The sequence below is a fragment of the Eleutherodactylus coqui genome, chromosome 6 (assembly GCF_035609145.1).
Source record: "Eleutherodactylus coqui strain aEleCoq1 chromosome 6, aEleCoq1.hap1, whole genome shotgun sequence".
NCBI lineage: Eukaryota > Metazoa > Chordata > Amphibia > Anura > Eleutherodactylidae > Eleutherodactylus > Eleutherodactylus coqui.
This window is the reverse complement of record NC_089842.1, coordinates 20484732-20506456: the sequence shown is the minus strand read 5'-3', so window position 1 is coordinate 20506456 and position 21725 is coordinate 20484732. Positions and strand designations below refer to the sequence as shown.

The following is a 21725-nucleotide window of genomic DNA, read 5'->3' as shown; positions in this document are numbered from 1 at the left end:
CTAGGTGACTTTCGGGAGGGTCATCTAGGAGATCAGGTACTCCCTAAATTACTGGTGCCTTGTAGCGTGTCTCACAAGGCTTTTCACAGGGTGGGACAGGCATTTATTGATTCTGGGTCGGCCGCGAACCTTATCCATTTGCAGTTCGTAAGACCACTGTTATCAAGTTTTACCACGTTAGGTTTGCCGATCCACTTTACCAGTATCGATGCAACCCCTCTGTCCTCAGAGGGAGTGTGTTGGAGGGCACCAGAACTTCGATTCGTTGTGGGCGCATTACATTCAGAGGTTACTTTCTGGTCATGGAGAAGATGTCCGTGGATATCGTTCTGGGATTGCCGGGCTAAGGACGCAGAAACCTCAGTTCGATTGGACTACTCTGGAGCAAGTTTGATGGGGAGGATGCTCTCAGGATCCTCTAGTGCCTGTTACATTGTGCTCCACCGATACTATTAGTATTCCGGACTATTTACAGGATTTTCAAGATGTGTTCTTTAAGAAGCTTTCTGAGTTATTACCCCCAAACAGCGAATGGGATTTAGGGTCAAACGCATGTCATTCCTGGGGTATATCGTTACTCCAACTGATGTGTGTATGGAGTCAGAAAGGGTTGCGGCAATCACACAATAGGCTAAACCAGATAATTTGAAGGCTCTTCAGCGCTTTCTTGGGTTTGCCAACTTTTACAGAAAATTTATCAGAAATTTTTCAATGATTGCACAGCCACAGACTGTTCTCACGAACAAACGAGCAGACATGATGTCGTGGTCTCCGGAAGCTTCAGAGGTGTTTCAGCAAACTAAGACGGCTTTTTCAACCGCGCTGATGCCTGCTCAGCCAGACCCTCAGAAGCCCTTTTTCGTCAAAGTAGACGCTTCGGAAGTTGGAGTGGGGGCAATCCTCTCCCAGGAATTGGGGGGGGGGGCGTTCAGGGTATAGTCTGTGTGCTTTCTTTTCCCATAAATTAAGTAGCGCCGAGCGCAACTACGATGTTGGGAAGAGGGAACTGTTGGCAATAAAATGGGCATTTGATGAATGTTATCATCTTCTGGAGGGGGCTTGACACCAGGTGACAGTCTTCACTAATCACAAGAACTTAGTGTATCTTGCGAATGCTAAGCGTCTTAATGCACGGCAAGCCAGGTGGGTGCTGTTCTTCTCGAGATTCAATTTTATAGTCACGTACCTGCCGGGAGATAAAAATGTGAAAGCCGACGCCCTCTCCCGCAGTTTCGAGACTCCGGAGGTTAAGGACTCTTCTCCGGAAGGCATCCTCCAGCCCGGTGTCGTGGTGGCAGCCCTGACACAGAACCTTCAGTCTCAGCTTCAGGAACATCAACAAGAAGCCCCGGAGGGGGTTCCGGTAGGGAAGTTATTTGTACCGAAGTCTTTGCGGTTGTTGATTCTGGAACAGTCTCATTCCTCCATTTTTGCAGGGCATCCAGGGGTCCAGGGGACTCTTGAACTATGTTACCATTTCTACTGGTTGCCTGGCATGGCACGGGAGGTCCAGGAATTCGTAAATCGGTGTTCAGCTTGTGCACGCGGTAAGAGTCGACGTAAGAGCCCTGAGGGACCGTTAATGCTGCTGTCGGTGCCTGGTAGTCCATGGTCGCACGTGTCCATGGATTTTGTCACTGACCTGCCTCTGTCACAAGGTTGTTCCACCATCTTGGTAGTTGTTGACAGGTTCTCGAAAATGGCACATTTTGTTGCTTTGGAAAAATCACCGTCTACCGCTGAATTAGCGAAGATTTTCATTAGAGAGATTATAAGATTGCACGGAATACCGGTCAATACAGTTTGGGATCGGGGGGGGGGTGTGTGTGTGTGCAATTCGTGGCCCAATTTTGGAGGGCCTTCTGTAAAAACTTGGGAACATCTCTGTCTTTCTCATCAGCGTTTCATCCACAGACGAATGGGCAAACGGAACGTAAAAATCAAGACCTAGTACAATACTTGCGTCTTTTTGTGGGCGAGAGGGTCAATCGGTGGGTAGAGTTTTTGCCTTTGGCTGAATGTGCCATAAATAATCGTATCAGTTCGGCGACAGGGGTGTCACCTTTCTTCTGTGTGTTCTGTCGGCATCCCCGGTTCCTGACTTCCATTCCAGTACCTACAGCTTGTCCCGCTGTTGATGTTACTAGTGAGTTGTGGGAGGTCTGGAATGGTTTGCACAAGATTTTGGAGGAAGCAAGTGGTCGTATGCCATTTGAGATCGGTCAGAAAGTCTATCAGTCCACAAAGAATTTAAAATTGAAGCTCCCCTCAGTAAAGCTTACGCCACGTTTTATCGGTCCCTTTGCTATAATGCGAGTCATTAATCCTCTAGCTTATGAGTTGGATTTACCGAGTTCTTGGAGGGTGCATAGTTTTTGGTTTTTTTTTATAAATCCTTTTTGAAGTTATTTATCCCTCTGGTTATCCCTCCATTGTTCTGTACAATGCAGAGATCATATACACAGCCCTTGAGGGCTGGGTCCACTAGTGAGCGACACTCAAGACACTCAAGACACCACATTCACTGGCTCCATGTTTTTGCCTTTTCTCTTTGGATGTTAAGTCAGTTCAGACAGCACTACCATCATGTCTACATTTGCAGACTTCCTGAACCTTCCAGCTCTTACCAAATGTTGTGGGGTCAGTTGATCTATCTATCTATCTATCTATCTATCTATCTATCTATCTATCTATCTATCTATCTATCTATCTATCTATCTATCTATCCATCTATCTATCTCATATCTATCTAGCTCATATCTATCTATTATTAGTTTATTAATAGGTATAAACCAATAAAAATGTAACATTATTTTCCTTACCTTCAGATACCGACCGTAATGATTACATCCACAAGCATCTACTGTCACACAATTCTCTCCATCGAACATAAATCCGACATCACACTGACAACCCTCATAGCATTTGTCACTACAAGTGGTTTTAGCCAGGACCCCGTTACAGGTGAAGTCGCAGGTCTTGGTGCATACTTCATAACGGCTGTTGGCGGGACATTTGTATGCTGCAGAGACGTGAAAAGAACAGAGATTATGGATTACTTATCATCTATTATATGAATTCATGTCTGTCTATACCAAATGGTGACCTTATTAGTGCTTGCAGCCCTTTCGTGATTGGAACTTCCCTGTACGGGAATTAGGGCTGAGACCCCGGAGTGTGAACCCACATTAGATGGGAAAATCCAGTGAACTGAGTGACTTCCGTCAAAGCCTGGTCATCGGTGCTAAACCAGCCAAGACCAGTATGTCACTGCCAACCCCTTGGGGTTTTCTTCTGTAATGGTGTGGAGAATATATTGAGAATGGCGTGATCAGGGAAAAACATCCAGTGAAAGGAGATTCTGTGGATGTTGCCGAAAGCGGTCGGAGGAGGATGCCAGGAATCATTCTCACCAACCGGCGCTGCACAGTCAGGAGCAGCTGAATACAATGCTGGGGCTCCAAGGGCCCATTCACACGGGTGCATTTTCTGTCCATATTTAATTTGTATTTTTTTACTGACTGAATACGGACAGCACATGGGCCCAAAGAATTAAATAGCTTTATTCAGATGTGAACAACGGACGACAATCCATATTCACTGCAGATTTTCTGTGGGTTGTGATAAAACTGACATCCTATGGGTATTTTGTTTTGTGTGCATGTAAAACGGATGACACGTAGATGCAACAAAGATGTTACAAACACACATACGCACCACAAACGGACACACACACGCAGTGTAAAAGGCGTGTTCTCCACGCAGAAAAATTGCATACACTTGTGTGAATGAACCCTTGTGCGTAAGAACGCCAAATTGACGTTCCTTAGCACAGATGGGGTATAACAGCAGATGACCAGTTCCAGCGCCATTGTGTCTAAAAAAATAGAAGGTGAGACTGCAGTGCGCAAAAGATTGCAAAAACTGGATCCCTGACCAATTGGAAAACATCATCACCTGGTCAAATGAATCCATACTTGTGTCGCACCATGCTGATAAGAGGCTCAATAATTTGGCGCAAGTATCATGAATCAATGAACCCTTGCTGTCAGGCTAGTGGAGGTGGAGTGAAGGTGTGGGGAATGATTTTTAGGCACACCCATGAATGGATGCAATGGAGAGTGGCTGTGGTTCTGAGGGTAAAAGAAGGTCCAATGCACAGCTAGATGGGGTTCTCTAGTAAAGTGGCTATTCAGTGTATTCGTTGATCTATATGGTGTAATAAACTGGTTATCTTATAGAAATGTGGGTCATAGTTTGTAGCAGCAAGTCTTTATAGTTTATAGTGCTCGTTGTACCAAGCGCTTATTAGGACAGATATGATCATTTGCATTGGATTCCTTAACCAAAGGACCAATCTTTCTCTAATCTTTATTTGTATAGCGCCAACATATTCCGCCAACATAGTTCAACTAAGTTCTAGTTTATCTTCTCAACCAGAAATGAATATGCAATAAGTCCTGCATTTCTAAGATCTGTTTCAGCCCCCATCATGCTGAGAAACTGAAAATATAAGGGATTCTGTCACCTAGTTCATTATGTTTGACTGAGTTCTGAGTCACGGAGGTGGGCCACGCCAGCCTCTCCCCGGCCTCAGCATGCAAAATAACAGCTCTCTCCCTACACACAAATGGGGAGAGAGCTGTCAGTCTGAATGATGTGGGTGGGGAGAAGCCACCACGCTCCCCCCGATACTCGAAGCTCAGGTCTGAGTCAAATTTCGTGAACCTAATGACAGAATCCCTTTAAGCCTCCCAGTCAAGAGCTGCATATATACGTAAACTTTAAGGTGGCCCATTAACACATTGTAGAAGGATAATGCCCCAAACTATCCTGCTGGGGAAGCTCAGATTTCCAAAATACAGGCTTTAAAGTAAGTAAGATGGGTGTAGGTAGGGACACGGTACTGGATCACATGACCATGACTGATTCTTATATTCCTGAAGTAAATAACGGAGGTTCCTAATTAATAAGGGCAAGTAGAGATGTTACAGAACTACAGTACATCAAATTAATTTGTAGACACCAGTAATCTCTCTACAAGCCATACGAAGAACTGAAGGGGAAGTCACTTACGGCAGCCAGCGATATTTCTCCACTCTCCTATTTTGACTTCTTTTTCTTGGCACCACGATGCATACATTTGTAGGCTGGCACACAATGCATCCTGCTGAGCTCCACTGGCACAAACATCAAACACACAGCTCTTAACAAACTGTTCTGGAGACATCAAGGCACTGCAGTTCTTAAAGGGACCTTGAGAGTCTGTGATCAATCCACATTTGTTGGGTGACTGAGACTCGGCGGTTGTCACCTCATCACAGGTAAAACAATCATCTCCTGAACAACCACGGCACTCTGATCTCAGTTGTCCCACTGCCCATGACTCTGCAAACACTGTCAGGTCAGCAACAGTGGTGCCATTCGGAAGGCGGAAGTCATCTTTAGGGTTTTTGTTGAAATTTCCACAGAGCCCTCCAGGGAGTCCGGCAAAGGAGCTGGGTACCGAGATCGAAAAAAAGTGCAGTCGATCATATAGCATCGTAATGCCGTATGTAGTATGAATGATCACATTGTTTCCCTCTTCGTTGATCCAGAATTGATGTTTTGGGGACTGGCATGGAAGATGGAATCTTTCTTTGTTAACCTGTGGGAATAGGAAGAGAAACTGAGCTACAGACAGTTCATTACCGTGTGGTCTAGGGTGGAGACAATAATTGGTTCTGAATGGGTGGCCCTATCATCGAGTTAAAAAACAATGAAGTAGCTAAGGAGCACCTAAAATAATGAGGTCAATGCATAAACCAGGGCAAAACAATATTTATCTGTAGCTGAGTCAAAGCTGTCTGTTAACAGTCTTTTTTAGCCTAAGATAAGTTTACATGTGGAAGTCTGTAAGTATTGCACTGTGATATCCAGGGGCACCACTGCCATAAGGTGACCTAAGACTGCCACCTCAGAGGGGTTGTGGGTTGCCACCCAGCTGGTAATTATTTTTTGCCAGTCAAATTAATGGCCAATAAAAAATAATTGCCAGCTTAGAGACGGCCAGGTGGCAACTTGACAGGCATTTCACTTACTCAGTCTGCCGCTCCATCTGCTGCCAAAGAAGTAAGAGATGTTGTCGACAGCACTAACCTGTAAGTAGCACTAGGTAGACAAAAGTGTAGATGCATGCTGGATCAGAAAGCTGGATTCTGGCTTTCCATAATATGCAGAAATGCCACTGTTGAGTCTGTGACCCCTGATTTCTTCCCTGGTGTCTGTGCTGCCCAGGGGTCCAGGGACAGCACTGCTTCTGGGGCCGCTATAGAAGGCACTTTTACTACTGGAGCCATTAAAAAGGTTATTATTTCTAGTCGAAAAATTATGGAGGACACTATTAGAACTTGAGTCACTATAGGAGTCACTATTACCACAGGAACCACTATGGGGGTTATTATTATAACTGGGGCAACTATGGGGGAAACTTACTTTTGGGGCTACTATTGGGGTCAATATTACTACTGCAGACACTATTAGGTCATTATTAATACTGGGACCACTAACAGGGGCAATATTACTCCTGGGGCCACTATTTGGGTCATTATTATCACTGGAGCCACTAATGGGGCACTATTGCTACTGGGGCCACTATGCAGGTTGCTGTTAATACTAAAACTACTAAGAGGACGTCATTACTACTGGGGTCACTAATGGGTCACACAAGTCTCAATGGTTCAAATATGTGTTGAGCATCTTGTGTATTGTGCTTTCAATGCTTGTAGAATGAGTGGGGGTTTTTTTGCAGCGGGGAGAGCCACTTCACACTTCGATTCAGGCAACATACAGGCTTGGGGCATCTGTGATGGCATCACACATAAATTTGGCTCTACTACAGTGACTAAACTACATCTTAAAAGTTCTACAGTATATGGCCCTTTATTTGGGTCAAACTTTCAATGTACTACTAACCTCAATGCTCCAGGCTTTTTCTCTTTCCAAGCGTATGACATGGTTTCCTACAGTCACTGTGACTGATTTGGTTGTGGCTACATTTCCATACGGCTCATTTTCCACTGTGACTATTAAGGTGACTTTCTCTGTTCTCAAACTGAAAAGGATGTAGCTACAGGTGCCCTGCATATCATAGTAGCGTTTATCAAAGGTAATATAGTGGAGATCTCCCCAAGCTATACACTGTCCAAATTCTTTAGCATGACAGCCCAAGATGCCATCCACCACTTTGCACTCTTCGTTGATGCCACAAGTATTGGCCTGGCAGCTGGTTTTGCCATTCTTCCCACATGTACATTTCTCCTGGCACAGATCGTTTGAGAAGAATTCTTGACCGCTCTTATAATACATATTTTTATATACACAGCCGCACTCTGCCATAGGCACACACTCATCTCCACTCCACATGAAGCCATCATTACAGTAACAGCCTTCAGTGTAGGACTTAACACAGGTTCGTGGAGATGTAAGATCGAAACAGGTGACGGGACATCCATCTCCGAGGAGTTTGTAATGACTGTTCACCGGGCAGGACAGCTCTGAAAAGATAATGGTAGACTCATATAAATACATCAAATTCAATCTCTAACTAGGTCGCAAATATCAGGGTAAACTTCTGAATCTGGATTTGTTGACGATTACAGTTCTTGCATTATTCTTACAGAGAGACTTCTGATACTTTTTGGCACTAATAATATCTGAGTTATAAGTCACCTTTCTTTGTGCCGTTGTTTCTGGTCTTATGGCCCACAGGAGTCAAATACAAGGTATCACACAATCTGATCAGACCTGGCATGGTCCTCCACTCTCTCATACAGACGTGCATATTTTCTTAACCAGCTGGAAGAAGGATACGTCTTTGTAATGTCTGGGCAGGCCACATTACTCAGGGACCACTCTCCTCCATGATCGAGAAACTCTAGCGACTCGGAACCCACTCAACTTGCACCTTTTGGCGCAGCACACACGCCACAAACTCCCCCATTCACATCAGCACCAACCTCTCATCCCCTCATATATAGCTCCTCTTTTCATTCTTCACAAGAACATCCATCTTCACCGATATGATGACCACTAGTTTCAGTCTTTCAAGTGACCAACGTACTGGGCAGAGACCCTTCCACACCCCACACCCCGCCAGTGCCTGTCAGACATAAATAGTACTAAGCATTTGCAATTGGTTTCACACTGATATCTCACCCCTGAATAACTACAACTTGGGACGCAGCCATTCCTTCACCTTCCCTGCAGGCATTGTGTCACAAATCTTTATAGATCGGGGAAATGGCTGAACTCAGCGAATCCACATCATTTAGGTACAGAAGGACAATACTTACCACAGAAAGATGGCATCCTCCATTCCTTGATCATAGAACCATTTCTTTGACATTCAGAAACATAAGCTGCAATGGTGTTACAGACAACAGATTGACGACCCTTGGAAGCACAAGCATCAAATAGACAGTCTTTGAAAAAAGGAGTTGGATCAATAGCATCATGGCATTGACTGAAGGGTCCATTAGGTTTGGTGAGAAGTCCACAATGCTTGTCACTCTTATAAGGTTCCTTATCGGCCTCACTGCATTTGGGACAACCTGGACATATTGTTGTACATCCGTCTTCTCCTCCAACCTTCCAATGATTTCCAAATTCTTCTGCACTTTTGGCTTCAATACCATCTTTTATGTTGAAGTCATCCCTGGGGTCTCCATTGTTGTTTCCACATAAACCATTGACAGCCCCCATGTAGGTGCTGGGGAGTGTGACAGTTGCATAACTTATTCCATCAAAATTCACCCACAAGTCAAAATCTGTCTTGGCGATTACATGAGTTCCTGATTTGTAGCATATGATCTTTGAGTCAAGATTGCAGGGAAGATTCACAAGACGCCCATTGACCTGTGAGAAAATGCGACACAAGTAATAGTTGTCATTGATATTATATCAAAGACAATGGAATCTGTACAGCAACACTCGGAGTCCCTAAGGTTCTGTATTACGGAGCTGTAGGCGCTTGATGTGTTTCCATAGAGTGCCGCATTGTATTCTTCTCAAGAAGTCATACTCTTAAGACAGCATTTTCCCATAATATGGCATCTGATGGAACATACCACTTTTCCCTTCATATTGGTTTTATATGAGTCGTTTATACAATTAACAAAAACTTTATATGATATCAATGGCCCAGTATGCCCCATATACTATTACTGATCTGGGATATGGCCTTGTATATGAGGCCTTCTATTATTATTATCTCCTCTATGGCTCTTTTCACATCCGTGTTGCGGGTCTCCAGCTGTAGTTGCATAGGGGTTTCTGCCACTTTTCAGTTATTCTTGTCATTGTAATGGATAAAACCTTGATGGAACTGCAATCAGATGTCGATGGGCTCCACTGTCACTATTTGAATCTATTGTTTGATCGGCTGAGCTGTTACTTCTGATCTGTTCTTAAATTTTGACTCTCTTTCTAAGCTATCACGTTATGTTACAAAAAAAATCGATTCTGCCTGTTACTAATTTCCCATGGGATTACTAACCTTGATCTGTTGTGGATAGTCTGTACTCATGGTTATTGTCATGTTGTAGACCTTCGTTGTGATTTCTTTGGTGACGGACACGGCTTTATTACCCCTGTGCTCGTTCCACATATTGACTGTGAAATCAGTCAGTGATGGGTCCTGTGATGTTACACCGACCAGCTGGTAGATACAAGTGCCCATAAAATCTATGTTCTTCTTATCAAATGTGGTGTACTGAGGCTTGCCAGAGGCTAAGCATGTGGTGTACTTTTTGGGATAACAGCCTGGTACCCCATTGCTCATCAGGCAAGTCTCACTGTCTTTGCATTTGATTTCTTTACAAACTACCATTCCAAGACTCGAGTCACATTTACACTGAATGCTGCATTTTTCATTGTACCAGGATTGGTCGGGATTATAATACCGTCCATTGTATTGACATCCACAGTTGGAGATAGACACACATTCGCCACCGCTGAGGACCATGCCGGTGTTGCACTCACAAGTTTCTACACAGGGCTTTGTGCATTTTGCTGGAGCATTTCTGTCAAAACAGCTGGCCGGACATGCGTTGCCACAGGCATTATAATGGCTATTCTTATCCTCACATATCTTGGCTACAGGGAATAAAAGAAAGGGAAAATGTTCAGTACATAAGCATAGCAATAACAGAGATACTTGGGCTCCTACTTCATATTTCTACATTTACTTGCTTCTATGTTACTTATGTTACATACTGCAAAAACATTGTACTCACGACAATTGGAAGGTGTTCGCCAGTCCAAAAGCTTGACTCCTTGGTTCAGGCAAGCACTTGCATAAGTCTCGAGTGATTGGCAAAGAATGATTTTAGCCCCATCCGTCATACAAACATCAAAGAGACAAGCCTTAAAGAACTTGACTGCATCGACTTTTGAGATACATCCTTGGAATGGTCCATTCTCTCTCAAGATGATTCCACACTGGTTCTCACTGCTATACTGTTGCTGCTTTGCTTCATTACAGGTTGGACATTTGCCTGGACAATGATCAAAACAAAATTGATCTGGACTGTCGACTTTCCATGATGCTGCCCAGTCTATGGTAGAGGTGATCTGGGTTCCATTAGGCGATTTCTGTTCATCATTTGCATCTTGGTTGAAGTTCCCACAAAGACCAGACGTGGCATTGTAGTAGCTACTGGGAATTGTTACTGTGGTTTGCCAGTTCCAATCAGAGGTAACTAGTAGACCACATTCTGCTTCTATGGAGACTGTCAGCCCGCTTCGAGTCACTTTCAATTTTCCATTAGCAAAAGTTGCTGGCAGATTGATTATTTCGTCATTGACCTGCACAAAGATGTGAATGTAGAGGAGGTCAGATGTTACTTTAATTGTTAGAGTTACAACACGTACATGGCATTTGGGGCCAGGCCTGGCCTTACAGTTGCACAGGGTACGCTATCTGTCTGGAACAGATAACACAGAAGGATATTGCTTTGTGTAACTAACAAAAAAAATACTATTGAAATGAATAATAGTCGTCCTCTCATATGCAAATCTGAAATGTGAAAGTGACCTGTTATATCCCCTCAGATCTAAAACTGGTTGCACACTTTCACAGCCTCCTCTTTTAATTGTTATTTTTTTTAGCCATGCTGTCCTGTTCACACACAATCGGTTTCAATAGTTTGTGTGCCCAGTAGTAGAAAATTGTCCACCTCCCGTGGCCAATTTACACGCAAAGACAATCTTTCAAACGATTGAAAGATTGACAGTTTTAGCAATTGTTTTGTATAAAGTGCTAATGGATGCTAATGTCCATTAGCACTTTATCAGCTTTGTGTGTAAATGAGCCTCCAGGAGCTATTTGCAGAGCACAGCATGTGGTCTGAGCTCTGCACACAGCTCCTTTGTTCTTGCACAAGCTGTTGGCTCAATACAATGTAATCTCCGACTCCCATGCAGAACACAGCATGCAGTCCCTGTTATCTACTCTCTGGCTGAACAATGGATTTTAAGCTCACCTTAAAATCATCATTCAGCTGAAGAGTAAACGATTGTAGAGTTTTCATGCAATGATTATAATGCTCATGTGCCATCATTTGAACAAATTTTGAGCAAAAATCGTTGCATGTAAATGGGGCTTAAGTCTCAAAGGAATGTCGGCTCAGCCATTACACTGGGCAGTGGAGACTTTTCACCTGACAATTCACTAGTATTGGGACTGTATCTAAAGAGACCAGTTTCGAGCAAAAAGCAGTTGCTAGAACAAAAAAAGGTACCGGAGTCAGTGAGGAGGCAGCTGTAAAGTTATACAACCAGATTCAGTTTTATGACGATGTGAGAAGTCTTAATTATTGTAGCACTGACAGCAATTCCATTGTAATCCAATAAATTGATCTATAGTATTTGTGATGCCTTGTAAAATGATCTATTATGTGTTCCTATTCTTATATGTTAGTTTATTGCAGATTATTGTAGAGCGCATCACTGGCTTTGGGCACCTAGGGCTTCCCGGGAAACTTTATGGTATAGGAGGAGCATGGGGGTGTCAGCAGAAGGTACCTTACAGGACATTAAGCAACCTAAGGCGGTCCCTGAGAGGGTTAGTTATTGGTTTTGACAAGATATTCATCACACTCTTGGATGCACTGAAAAGACCTATGTGTGGTAAATTTTCATTTTCACCCTAGACAAGAACATGTATGATACATCCAGTCATTTGTAGATACAATATTCAGATTTCCTGCCTCAAGATCTCAAAATAAGTCAACAACTTGATTTTAACTCAAGAAACACTTACTCTAATCTTTGGATATTCTCCAGTTACCACTGTAAGTTTTGTGTTATAGACAGTAACATGTGTGATCTCGACATATGAAACAGCTTGACTTCCTCTGTTGTTAGCCTTTATGACCACGTCGAATGGTTCCAGGTTGGTATCGCTGCCAGTGCACTTTGACAAAGTATAGCTGCAGGTGCCTTGAAAGTCATAATTATAGCCATCATAGCTACCAAAATGAGGATCTCCCCATGCAAAGCACGTGCCTGTGAAGTCTGGTGTGCAACGTGCTACGCCATCTTGGAGCTGACAGGTCTCTTTTGTACGACAGATTTTGGACTTACAAGGGTCTGAAATACAAAAGATATCATGAAATATAGAAAAACAGAAATAGCGTCCTAAAAATCAATCGAATATTCATTGACCCGGGACCTTAGACCTCACTTTTATAGCACAACATTGAAAGACCATATTTAGTGATAGCTTTTTCGTTAGCAGCCTCCAGTGAACCAACTAGTTGACCCTAATGTTGGAAATTTATGTAGTTAGATTAGTCATACTGTCAAAAACCTGAATGAGCATAAACTGGTGGACTTTGAGCTGTGCACAGGTCCTACTCTGTTCCATGCATGATATCAGTACAGATATACTGTAGACTCACCAGAATTGACACAAGACCTCACACCATCCACAATTTGGCATTGATCTCCTGCAGCACAGCTTTTGTTTTGGCAGCTCAGCCCTGAGATTGGGTCGCAGGTACACTCCAGACTGCAGTCATCACTCAGCACGATTTCATTGGCCTATGGAAAAAATGAGGGCATTGAGATTTTTTTACCTTTCTAGAACTATGATAGTATTTTTGGCCTCCAATATTAGGACTTTACTTCTCCACTTTCTCTTGTTGCTAGGGTTCCTCGGGGTTCGGTCCTCGGTCTTCTCCGTTATTTCCATCTACACTACCCCATTGGGGAAACTATCAGCAGATACAGATTTTCAGTCCCATCTCTATGCTGATGACATCCAATTATATACCTCTTTTTGTGACATCACACCTTCACTACTGAAAACCCCCAGTGATTGTTTGTGGGTTTTCATTTATATCATGTCCTCTCTCTATTTGACAGTGAACTTCTTTTTTTCACTACTAACCACAAACTTACCTAATCCTGCTTTTTTCATTTCAATCTGTCAAACAAAAAAGGGTCCCAGCAGCACACCAAGTATCCACAGCTGTGGACGCTCACCATAGGGTCCGGACTTCAGGGATCCCCAAGGTCAACACGATGCGATGTATGTAAGCAGCACCATACAGGAATCTTCAGATAATGGTCATTGAGGTTAAATTCCAAACTTCATCTTTATTTATAAAATAAAGTCCGCTGCGTCGGACGAAACGCTGGAAGTCCTGTTTTGCATGGAATTTTTATAAATAAAGATGAAGTTTGGAATTTTATCTCAATGACTATTATCTGAAGATTCCTGTATGGTGCTGCTTACATACATCGCTTCATTTCAGTCTGAGGTAATGCACCACTGTAATTCATAGGCAGCATGTCTGCTTTCTTGGGGACAATTTGGCTGGTCTTTCCATAAAAGCCTACCTTTAGAGATGAGTGAGCAAGCTTGGGTAAAGCAGTTAGTCAAGCGAGCGGGGTTGAGCGGGGGGCAGCGGGTGTTAGCGAGGGATGGAGAGAGATCTATTTTCTTACTGTTGATTAGGGATGAGCGAGTATACTCGCTAAGGCACATTACTTGAGCGAGTAGTACCTTAGCCGAGTATCTCCCCGCTCGTCTCTAAAGATTCGGGGGCCGGCGCGGGTGACAGGTGAGTTGCGGCGGGGAGTAGGGGGGAGGGAGGGAGAGATCTCCCCTCCATTCCTCCCCGCTCTCCCCCGCCGCTCTCCGCCCCCCGCCAGCCCCCGAATCTTTAGAGACGAGTGGGGAGATACACCGCTAAGGCACTATTCGCTCGAGTAATGTGCCTTAGCGAGTATACTCGCTCATCTCTACTGTTGATACATGAGAAACGTTTACTACAGCCCTGATCCATTGTTGTCTTTACTGATGTAACTCTATACTGTTTGGTCTTCTTACTAAACTCCCCCTCTCCAATCTATCCTGAATGCAGCAGCCAAGCTCATCTTTAATAACCATTGATAACAAATGAATTGTAATAAGCTATGCATGTTTATTAGTAGGCGTCACTTAAGCCTGATTTCCAGTGTCTTTGTCTAAAAACCACATAGTAAATATTTCAGTTTTTCTAATAAAAGAGAGAATCAGTTAATTACACAAAATGCTGTGTGAACAAGTCCATGATTCTTCAAGCAGCTGATAACTTAAACCTTTTGAATCTTGAACTCAAGAATATACCTACAGCGCTTCATTGTGCTAACAACCCTGTGCCAGTCACTACATTGATGCCTTCACCCTTTGCCAGTCTCTGTATTAATGTCTCCACCCTGTCCTATTCACTTAATGCCTCTCTGTCTGTATATACAACCTATACATTACCCCTCCCCTCGATAAAGCTCTCCACAGTGCTCCACTGCCCTACAGATGTAATTATCTTATCTTTAGCCATTGCAAAGCTATTAAAAGGACAAATAAATTGTATCACACAAAGATATATCATCATATTAGTAAAACACGTTAAACTCCTCCCTCATCTCTGTCGACCCCCTTACCCTTGCTCTCTTATCTGCTAAAGATCTCAGACTAAGTTCCTCTATAATCCAAAACTTCAACTCCCATCTCAGAGACTTCTTCCGAGCCACACTAGTTTTCTGGAATGCGTTACCTCAGACAATCACGTTAATTCCAAATGCCTACAGTTTTAAGCGTGCAGAAAAAAAACATCTAGTTATATTGGGGATCTGCCCATCAGATCCCAAAGCTAACTATTCTCCGTTTACCCCTCTTCTATATTCTTCCCCGAAACCTGACCCCTTCACCCCATTGTATCCCTTAAATTGCATGCACCCAAATACACCCCAATTGTTTGAATTGTTTATCATTTTACTACGGTTTGTGGTGTCTGATTTTGCCGGACATGTTTCCTCTGATTCGTAGAATGTATTGGTGCTATAGAAATAAGGATAATTATAAGAAAGCTCCTCTATGCGCTAATGTTCCATACCTTGTAATAACGACCGTTGTCAAAGCATCCACATTCTTTTAGGGGGATGCAGTTTTCCCCATCAAATACATAGTCCTCATCACACTCACAGCCTTCATTATATAGGTCTGAACACTCATAAGTATCGTAGATGGACCTGCAGCTGGTGGAGCACATATCAGCCTTGGTTGTATAATGACTGTGAGGGACACATATTATAGCTGTCGAAAAACCAACAAGAGATGTGAAATATCAGTGAGAAGTCGTAGTTTAAAGAGCGATATAACAGTACAGTAGCCTTACTACACTGAAGTCGTGTTTTGAGTCATCAAAGGCAACTTTTGATCCCATCACTTGGCTCTAGCCCCTTGGTACATAGGGATGCAGTGAATGTATAATTTTTATTATAGGGGAGTCAGGATGAAAAACACATTCACCATTTTTTTATGGCACACACCAAGCAGCATAAGTTACAGCAGAGCTTTTTTTTTCTCTGAAATGAGGAAAATTGTCTTCTATCTCAAGTTTTTTTTCCTTGCTCTGCATCAATATTGAGGGGAAAGCATGTTATACTGGATGGACATGTCTGTTTTTTAGCCATATACACTATGTTACTACATTACATGATAACTTTATTGGTTGGTCTTTGCGATTCTGACGATACCAACAGGAAAAGGTGCATGTAAAAGTATTTTCTTTAACATCTATTACCTGTTTTTCTTTTTACTCAAATTTTATGACCCTGTCAGGCAGTTGAGCAAGTGACCCTATGATCACTCAAGTGATACACCTCCTGCATTACAGTCTATTTTCTGTATTCTTGTACAGAATAATAGCCATGGCAACCAATTGGCCCTCAACCTTTGCCTTACGGAAAAAGCCAATGGGCAGACAGAGGGGGTTCTGCTCGGATAACTCCTTAGATGCCCGGTCAACATTAACTGCAGCATCTAAAGAGTTAAATGGCCAGGATCAGAGTTATCTATGATCTTGGCCATTCGTTTGGGGTGCCAGCTATACATTATTAGGCCTCCCTCGCACACATGTGTTGTGGAAAGCGCCGTAATTTAAATTGATGGGAACACTAAACATACTAAAATAGGATAGACTTCTCTTAAAAATAGCAGCGCTAAACGCTCAAAAAAAGGTCTGTGTGAGGCAGGCCTAAGACCTCATTCACACGAGCAATGGTGGCCGAAAAGCACATGAACAAGAAAAGGCCGCGAGCAAGTCACAGTATAATTTGTGGGACTAGAGTCTGCTTTTATGGGATAAGTCAGAAATAATCTATTAGATGTTTTTAGTGATCTGTCTGATGTGTAAAACGAAAACAATAAGGCCGTCTTCACACATGGCGAATCTGCAGTGGATTCTCGGCAGCCAAAAACCCAAAGCAAATATGCCAAAAAAACAAAGTGGCCAAATCCACATCTAAATGCTGTAGATTTTTCCATAGTTTCTATTGTGGAAGCGCCACGTGTTACAACCATTGTATTTCAAGGATTGATATCCGCATCCCAAACAGTCATGCTGGGGATTAAGAATCTGCAAATGTGGTCTGGAAATTTTTCACTCCATATGAAGGTGATTTTACAAACCCCCTCCACATAGAGGGCCAGGGGCAACAGTCGGACACCCTAATTTTAATTGTGTTTAATAAAAAACATGACATACTCACATTCCCTGTTGCTCCCCAGCAGCTGTAATGGTGCTTTGTCCTCCACTGACCTCCCCAATCTATGATCATGTGACAATCACATGATCGCTGTAGTCAATTCTCTTGAGGCCGGAAATTTCTTCAGTGATCATGTGATTGTCACATGACCGTACAACGTGGAAGTCAGTGATCGTGCCCATTACTGCTGACGGGAAGTGACAGTGGAGGGTGTGTGTACTGTTTTTTTTATGTTATTACATACAAGGGAATGTAGGGGCAATTATTTGTTAATTAGGCAAATGGGGGTATTCCTTTTAGAGGGGGCAAAGAGAGCATAAGTTCTAAAATAGGGCATTATTTCTGAAAGGGGACATTGGGGCATTATTTCTGAAAGGGGACATTGGGGCATTATTTCTGAAAGAAGGCAAGGGGAGCATTATGTCTAAATGGGGGAAATGGGGGCATTATTTGTTAATGAGTAAAACGGGGGCATTACTCTTCAGAGGAGAAAACAAGGACATTATTTCTAAATAGAGAACACAGGGGCATTATTACTGAAAGGGGGCAAAAGGGGATGTTGGGGCTAACTGCACTCACAATGGGTTTGATTATACTAATAATCTATCATAGGATTGTTTTAGCTTTCATCTAATACTTTAACAAATGTTCTACTTACGACAAAAATCGTCCTTCCTCCAGGTTAAGTCTTTGACTCCTGCATACTTGCAAGCATCAGCGTACATAGTGACTCTGGTGCACAAAACACTGCTGTCTTCTCCATTGGTCTCGCAGAGATCAGAAACACAATCATCTAAATAAGTTTTAGGGTTGACCTTGGAGTGACAGTTTGCAAAAGGTCCTGAGGGGTCGCTGATGATCCCACAATTAATGAGCTGTAGAAATATTTTCTTCTTTTCCTCTTGACACGATGGACAGGGGTTGTCCCTGCCGCCACATCCATCACAGTTTTTATCTGTTTCTCTGCTCACTTTCCACTTATTTCCAAAGGCAGTGATTTCCTCTGGCGTTTTGCCCACATCGTCTTCGGCTATTCCATTGTAGTTGCCACCCAGACCGGACATGCTATTCATGTAGTTACTAGGCACAGTGACCGAAATGCTGTTGCCTTGATTGTTGAAGCGCACCAAAACACTGCCATCAACACTAATGGTTCTGCCCTGACCATTATCCTCCACTCGTATTTTCCCGAACTGTAGTGTTACCGGAAGCCGAAAGTTCTCACCATTAACCTAAAAACATTCAAAAATATCAAAGAAGTAATAAAGCCTGTTTAAGTATTTATGTATGTATCCTTTGAGGAAAAAACTCATTATTTCAGAGTTGCAGTTACAGTTCTGCTTGTAGCTACTGGAACCAATCAACTGCTTTGTGACAAACACAGGCCGACAAGCATTGTGGGAGAGTTAGAAATTTCTGCATTAGATTAATGAGCCGTGCCTGCTGCAGGAACTCTGCTTCATTGAAGTCAAAATCAGCAGGGTAAGCTGTCTGCAGACACTGAACAAGCAGGGGTGTTGGGAATTGTGAGCGTTGACACTCACTGACCTGTAAATACAGCTCTGGATTGTGATACATGTTGCAACATAGAAACATTGTAAGATAGTCAAAGCATATGCAAATCTGCTCAAAATGTTTAGGTAGGCTCTTTCTCATGGGAAACCTGTCTGGAAAGAACACTGGGGCCTCAACCACTGATAAGGAAAAGTTACTTACATAATGAACACAGTATAAGTTTGGTTTGTTCTTATCTAGTTAGAGATGACATATTTGATAGCGGCATACACCTGTGGCATAAACATATGCTAATCATTAGAGTCATTACATACTAAGCCAATCATGAGTTGTTATGATGTTGGGGGGCGTACATGCGTCATTTCAACTATATCTGTATTATGATGTTAACAATAAAGGAGAAGTGTACTAGAGAATGACCAACATAGAGTCAGACTCAGATACATTTGCATGCATGCAACTTCTCATTATAACCAATTTGAAGCGGACAGTGAAGTTCATGGAATATGATATTATTCCCATTGCAACCCTTATAATGGAAAGGAATTGTCCAGAGTTAAGATGCTTACACAAGTGAGAAGAGGAAAAAGCACAGACACTTTCTTAATCCATTCCAATATCTCATTACCTGAATAATGCCTTTTTCTCCTTGATTCAGGGTCAGGTTTCTTTGATAGACCTCGCAAGTGACGCTTCTGATTGATCCTGGACCAGAACCTTGATTCTCGTGTGTCACAGTCACAGTGAATGGTGTCAGATCTTTTCCTTTCATGTTTTTGCTGCTGCTCTGGGCCAGCACATAGGAGCACTGTCCTCGAAAACTGAAAGATGTATTATCGAAAGTCCTATAGCGGGAATGGCCTGCAGCTATACACGTTGCTGAGCCTCTTGAGAAGCAGCCACGTACTCCTTTTTCTATCTGGCATTCTTCGGTAGGTGAGCATTGTGATGGGGCGCAGCTAACCCCGCCTTCAGCGCAGGAGCATTTCTGGGAGCACAAATCATCATAAAAGCTCTCACCAGAAGAATAGTAAACTCCGTTGTAATTGCATCCACATTCAGATATAGGGACACACTGACCGCCACTGAGCATGAATCCGTTATTACACACACAACCTTCTGTGCAATTTCCACTACAACCTTCGGGGCGGGACAAGCCATTGCAGGTGACAGGACACGCGTCAGCACAGATGTCATAACTGCTGTGAGCCGGGCAGGATAACGCTGCAACACATATGTATGAGATACATGTCATTGCTTATCCAACAGTATCTATATATCTATAGTATCTATCTCATATCTCTATCTAATCACAGAATCTATGTGCAGTATCTATCTATCTATCTATCTCATATCTGTCTGTCTGTCTATCTAATGGAGCCATGGTACTCTGTCCACTTGCAGGTATTGTTGGATCCGTCCACCACCAAACCAGTAAATCCACTAATGTGATCAAGTTGTCACAATATGGGTAAATCTATTGAACTACTTCTCTAAAAATTGACTGCAAATGTAGAGTCAGGGTGGGCCCATGGTAACTTGTTCAATCCTGCATACAAGGGTGTCACATTTCATGACTCTAAACATGAAATGTTAAAATTACATTTAAACTTTTTTATTAAAAAATAAATTCACTTACGACAGAATTTTTGACTCCTCCATGGATGAACAGTCCCTCCTGCATCTTGGCATGCCATAACATATGATGTTATCTCAGAACAGAAGATGGCCTGGCGCTTCTGTAGAATGCAGTGATCATACACACAGCTCTTGAAATAAGGTTCTGGGTCTACTAGTGAGTGACAATCACGGAACGGCCCCTTGGGACTCATCAAGACGCCACATTCACTGGCTCCATCTTTTTGCCTTTTCTCTTCGGATGATAAGTCAGTACAGACAGCACTCCCATCATCTCTACATCTGTAAACTTCCTGAACCTTCCAGCTCTTACCAAATGTTGTGGGGTCAGTAGGCTTTAGTCCATCTTTGGGTGTTAAGTCATCACGGGCGACTCCATTAAAATTACCACAAAGGCCACACAAAGCATTAGCATAAGTGCTGGGAACCGTGACCCTGACAATACTGTTATAGTCAAATAGGATCTTAATTCCATTGTCAAAACTTAAAACGGCTAAGCAAGGGTTGCGATAGAAGGAAAATCGGCCATCGTCAGACATAAAAGGTAGATTTATGAGCCTCTTGTTAACCTGAAAAAGAAAAATTAGAAGAGAAAGAAATTAGGCAAAGATTTAGAATCATAAACCAAATCTTTAGATTCAAAATTTAATATTTGGTGATTTTGGTAAAATGTTGAACTAGTGTGGAGCCTCAGAATCGCTGTTAAAAAATCTTTGTGCAGAACAATAAATGATAGAAAACCTACTTCGTAAATGGTCTAGTTTTCCTATATCTATAATAGATATACAATAAAATCTCAGGAATTTCCCAGAACCTCACATTCAATGTAAAGTTTGTACTCAAATAGCTGCTTTCTCAGTTAAATCATCTTAGTTGATGGATTTTCACCCTTCATTCACCTTGTAGATATTTTGAAGACATCTCACATGTTACATGGCTATGCTTACCATAACTTTATTTGGGTATTGCCTACTGGCCTCAATCTCCATGCCATAGATTTTCACATAGACCACTGTCGTATAGGAGACTCTGTTGTTGCCTCGATTTTGATTTCGAACCCAGACCTGAAAATCTGGTAATCCACGACTTTGGTTACACAGGCCAGTGAGCAGATAGACGCAGGTGCCTTGAAAATCATATTTGAGTCCATCATAGCCAATGTAATGTGGGTCACCAGAGGCAGTACACACACCAAAAGATCGGGGATAGCAGTTCTGGATTCCCTGTCTCACAGCGCATTCTTCTTGGGCTGTACATGGGCTGTTTGTGCATTCCACCTTCCGGGTTCTCTCATTGCACACACATCTTTGTTTGCATACGGTATCATTCCAGAAAGCCTGATTGGGGGCATAGGTGAAGCCATTATAAGAGCATCCACAGCGTGTTTTAGGTATACACTTTCCTTCACTTAAAACAAACCCTTGGTTACATTGACAAGTCTCAACACATGAGTCTGGGCAGAAAGCTGTGCCCTCAGGGTCTTCACATGTAGCTGG

The 21725-nt window shown here is 42.7% G+C and overlaps 2 protein-coding genes across 2 annotated transcripts in view; both read right to left on the bottom strand.

Annotated features, from left to right (window-relative positions):
* The window catches only part of LOC136633504 (IgGFc-binding protein-like), a 34322-nt gene extending 32712 nt beyond the window's left edge, over window positions 1–1610 (bottom strand). The window contains exons 1-2 of the mRNA XM_066609265.1: window positions 1383–1610; window positions 1187–1324 (exon numbers count right to left, since the gene is read on the bottom strand). Of these exons, the coding sequence (XP_066465362.1) occupies window positions 1187–1324; window positions 1383–1610 (366 nt within the window). The remainder of the gene's footprint in view (window positions 1–1186; window positions 1325–1382) is intronic.
* Window positions 1611–1733: 123 nt separating this feature from the next.
* Window positions 1734–20236, bottom strand: LOC136633503 (IgGFc-binding protein-like). Its single transcript, XM_066609264.1, has 13 exons — window positions 20231–20236; window positions 19220–19815; window positions 17735–18308; window positions 15423–15622; window positions 12942–13083; window positions 12302–12630; window positions 10275–10845; window positions 9536–10134; window positions 8334–8895; window positions 6955–7535; window positions 5077–5647; window positions 2823–3022; window positions 1734–1739 (listed from the first exon to the last, which is right to left on the bottom strand). Exons 2-13 carry the CDS (start codon window positions 19682–19684, stop codon window positions 1734–1736), a joined length of 4800 nt encoding a protein of 1599 aa, XP_066465361.1. The 5' UTR covers window positions 19685–19815; window positions 20231–20236.
* Window positions 20237–21725: the final 1489 nt, after the last annotated feature.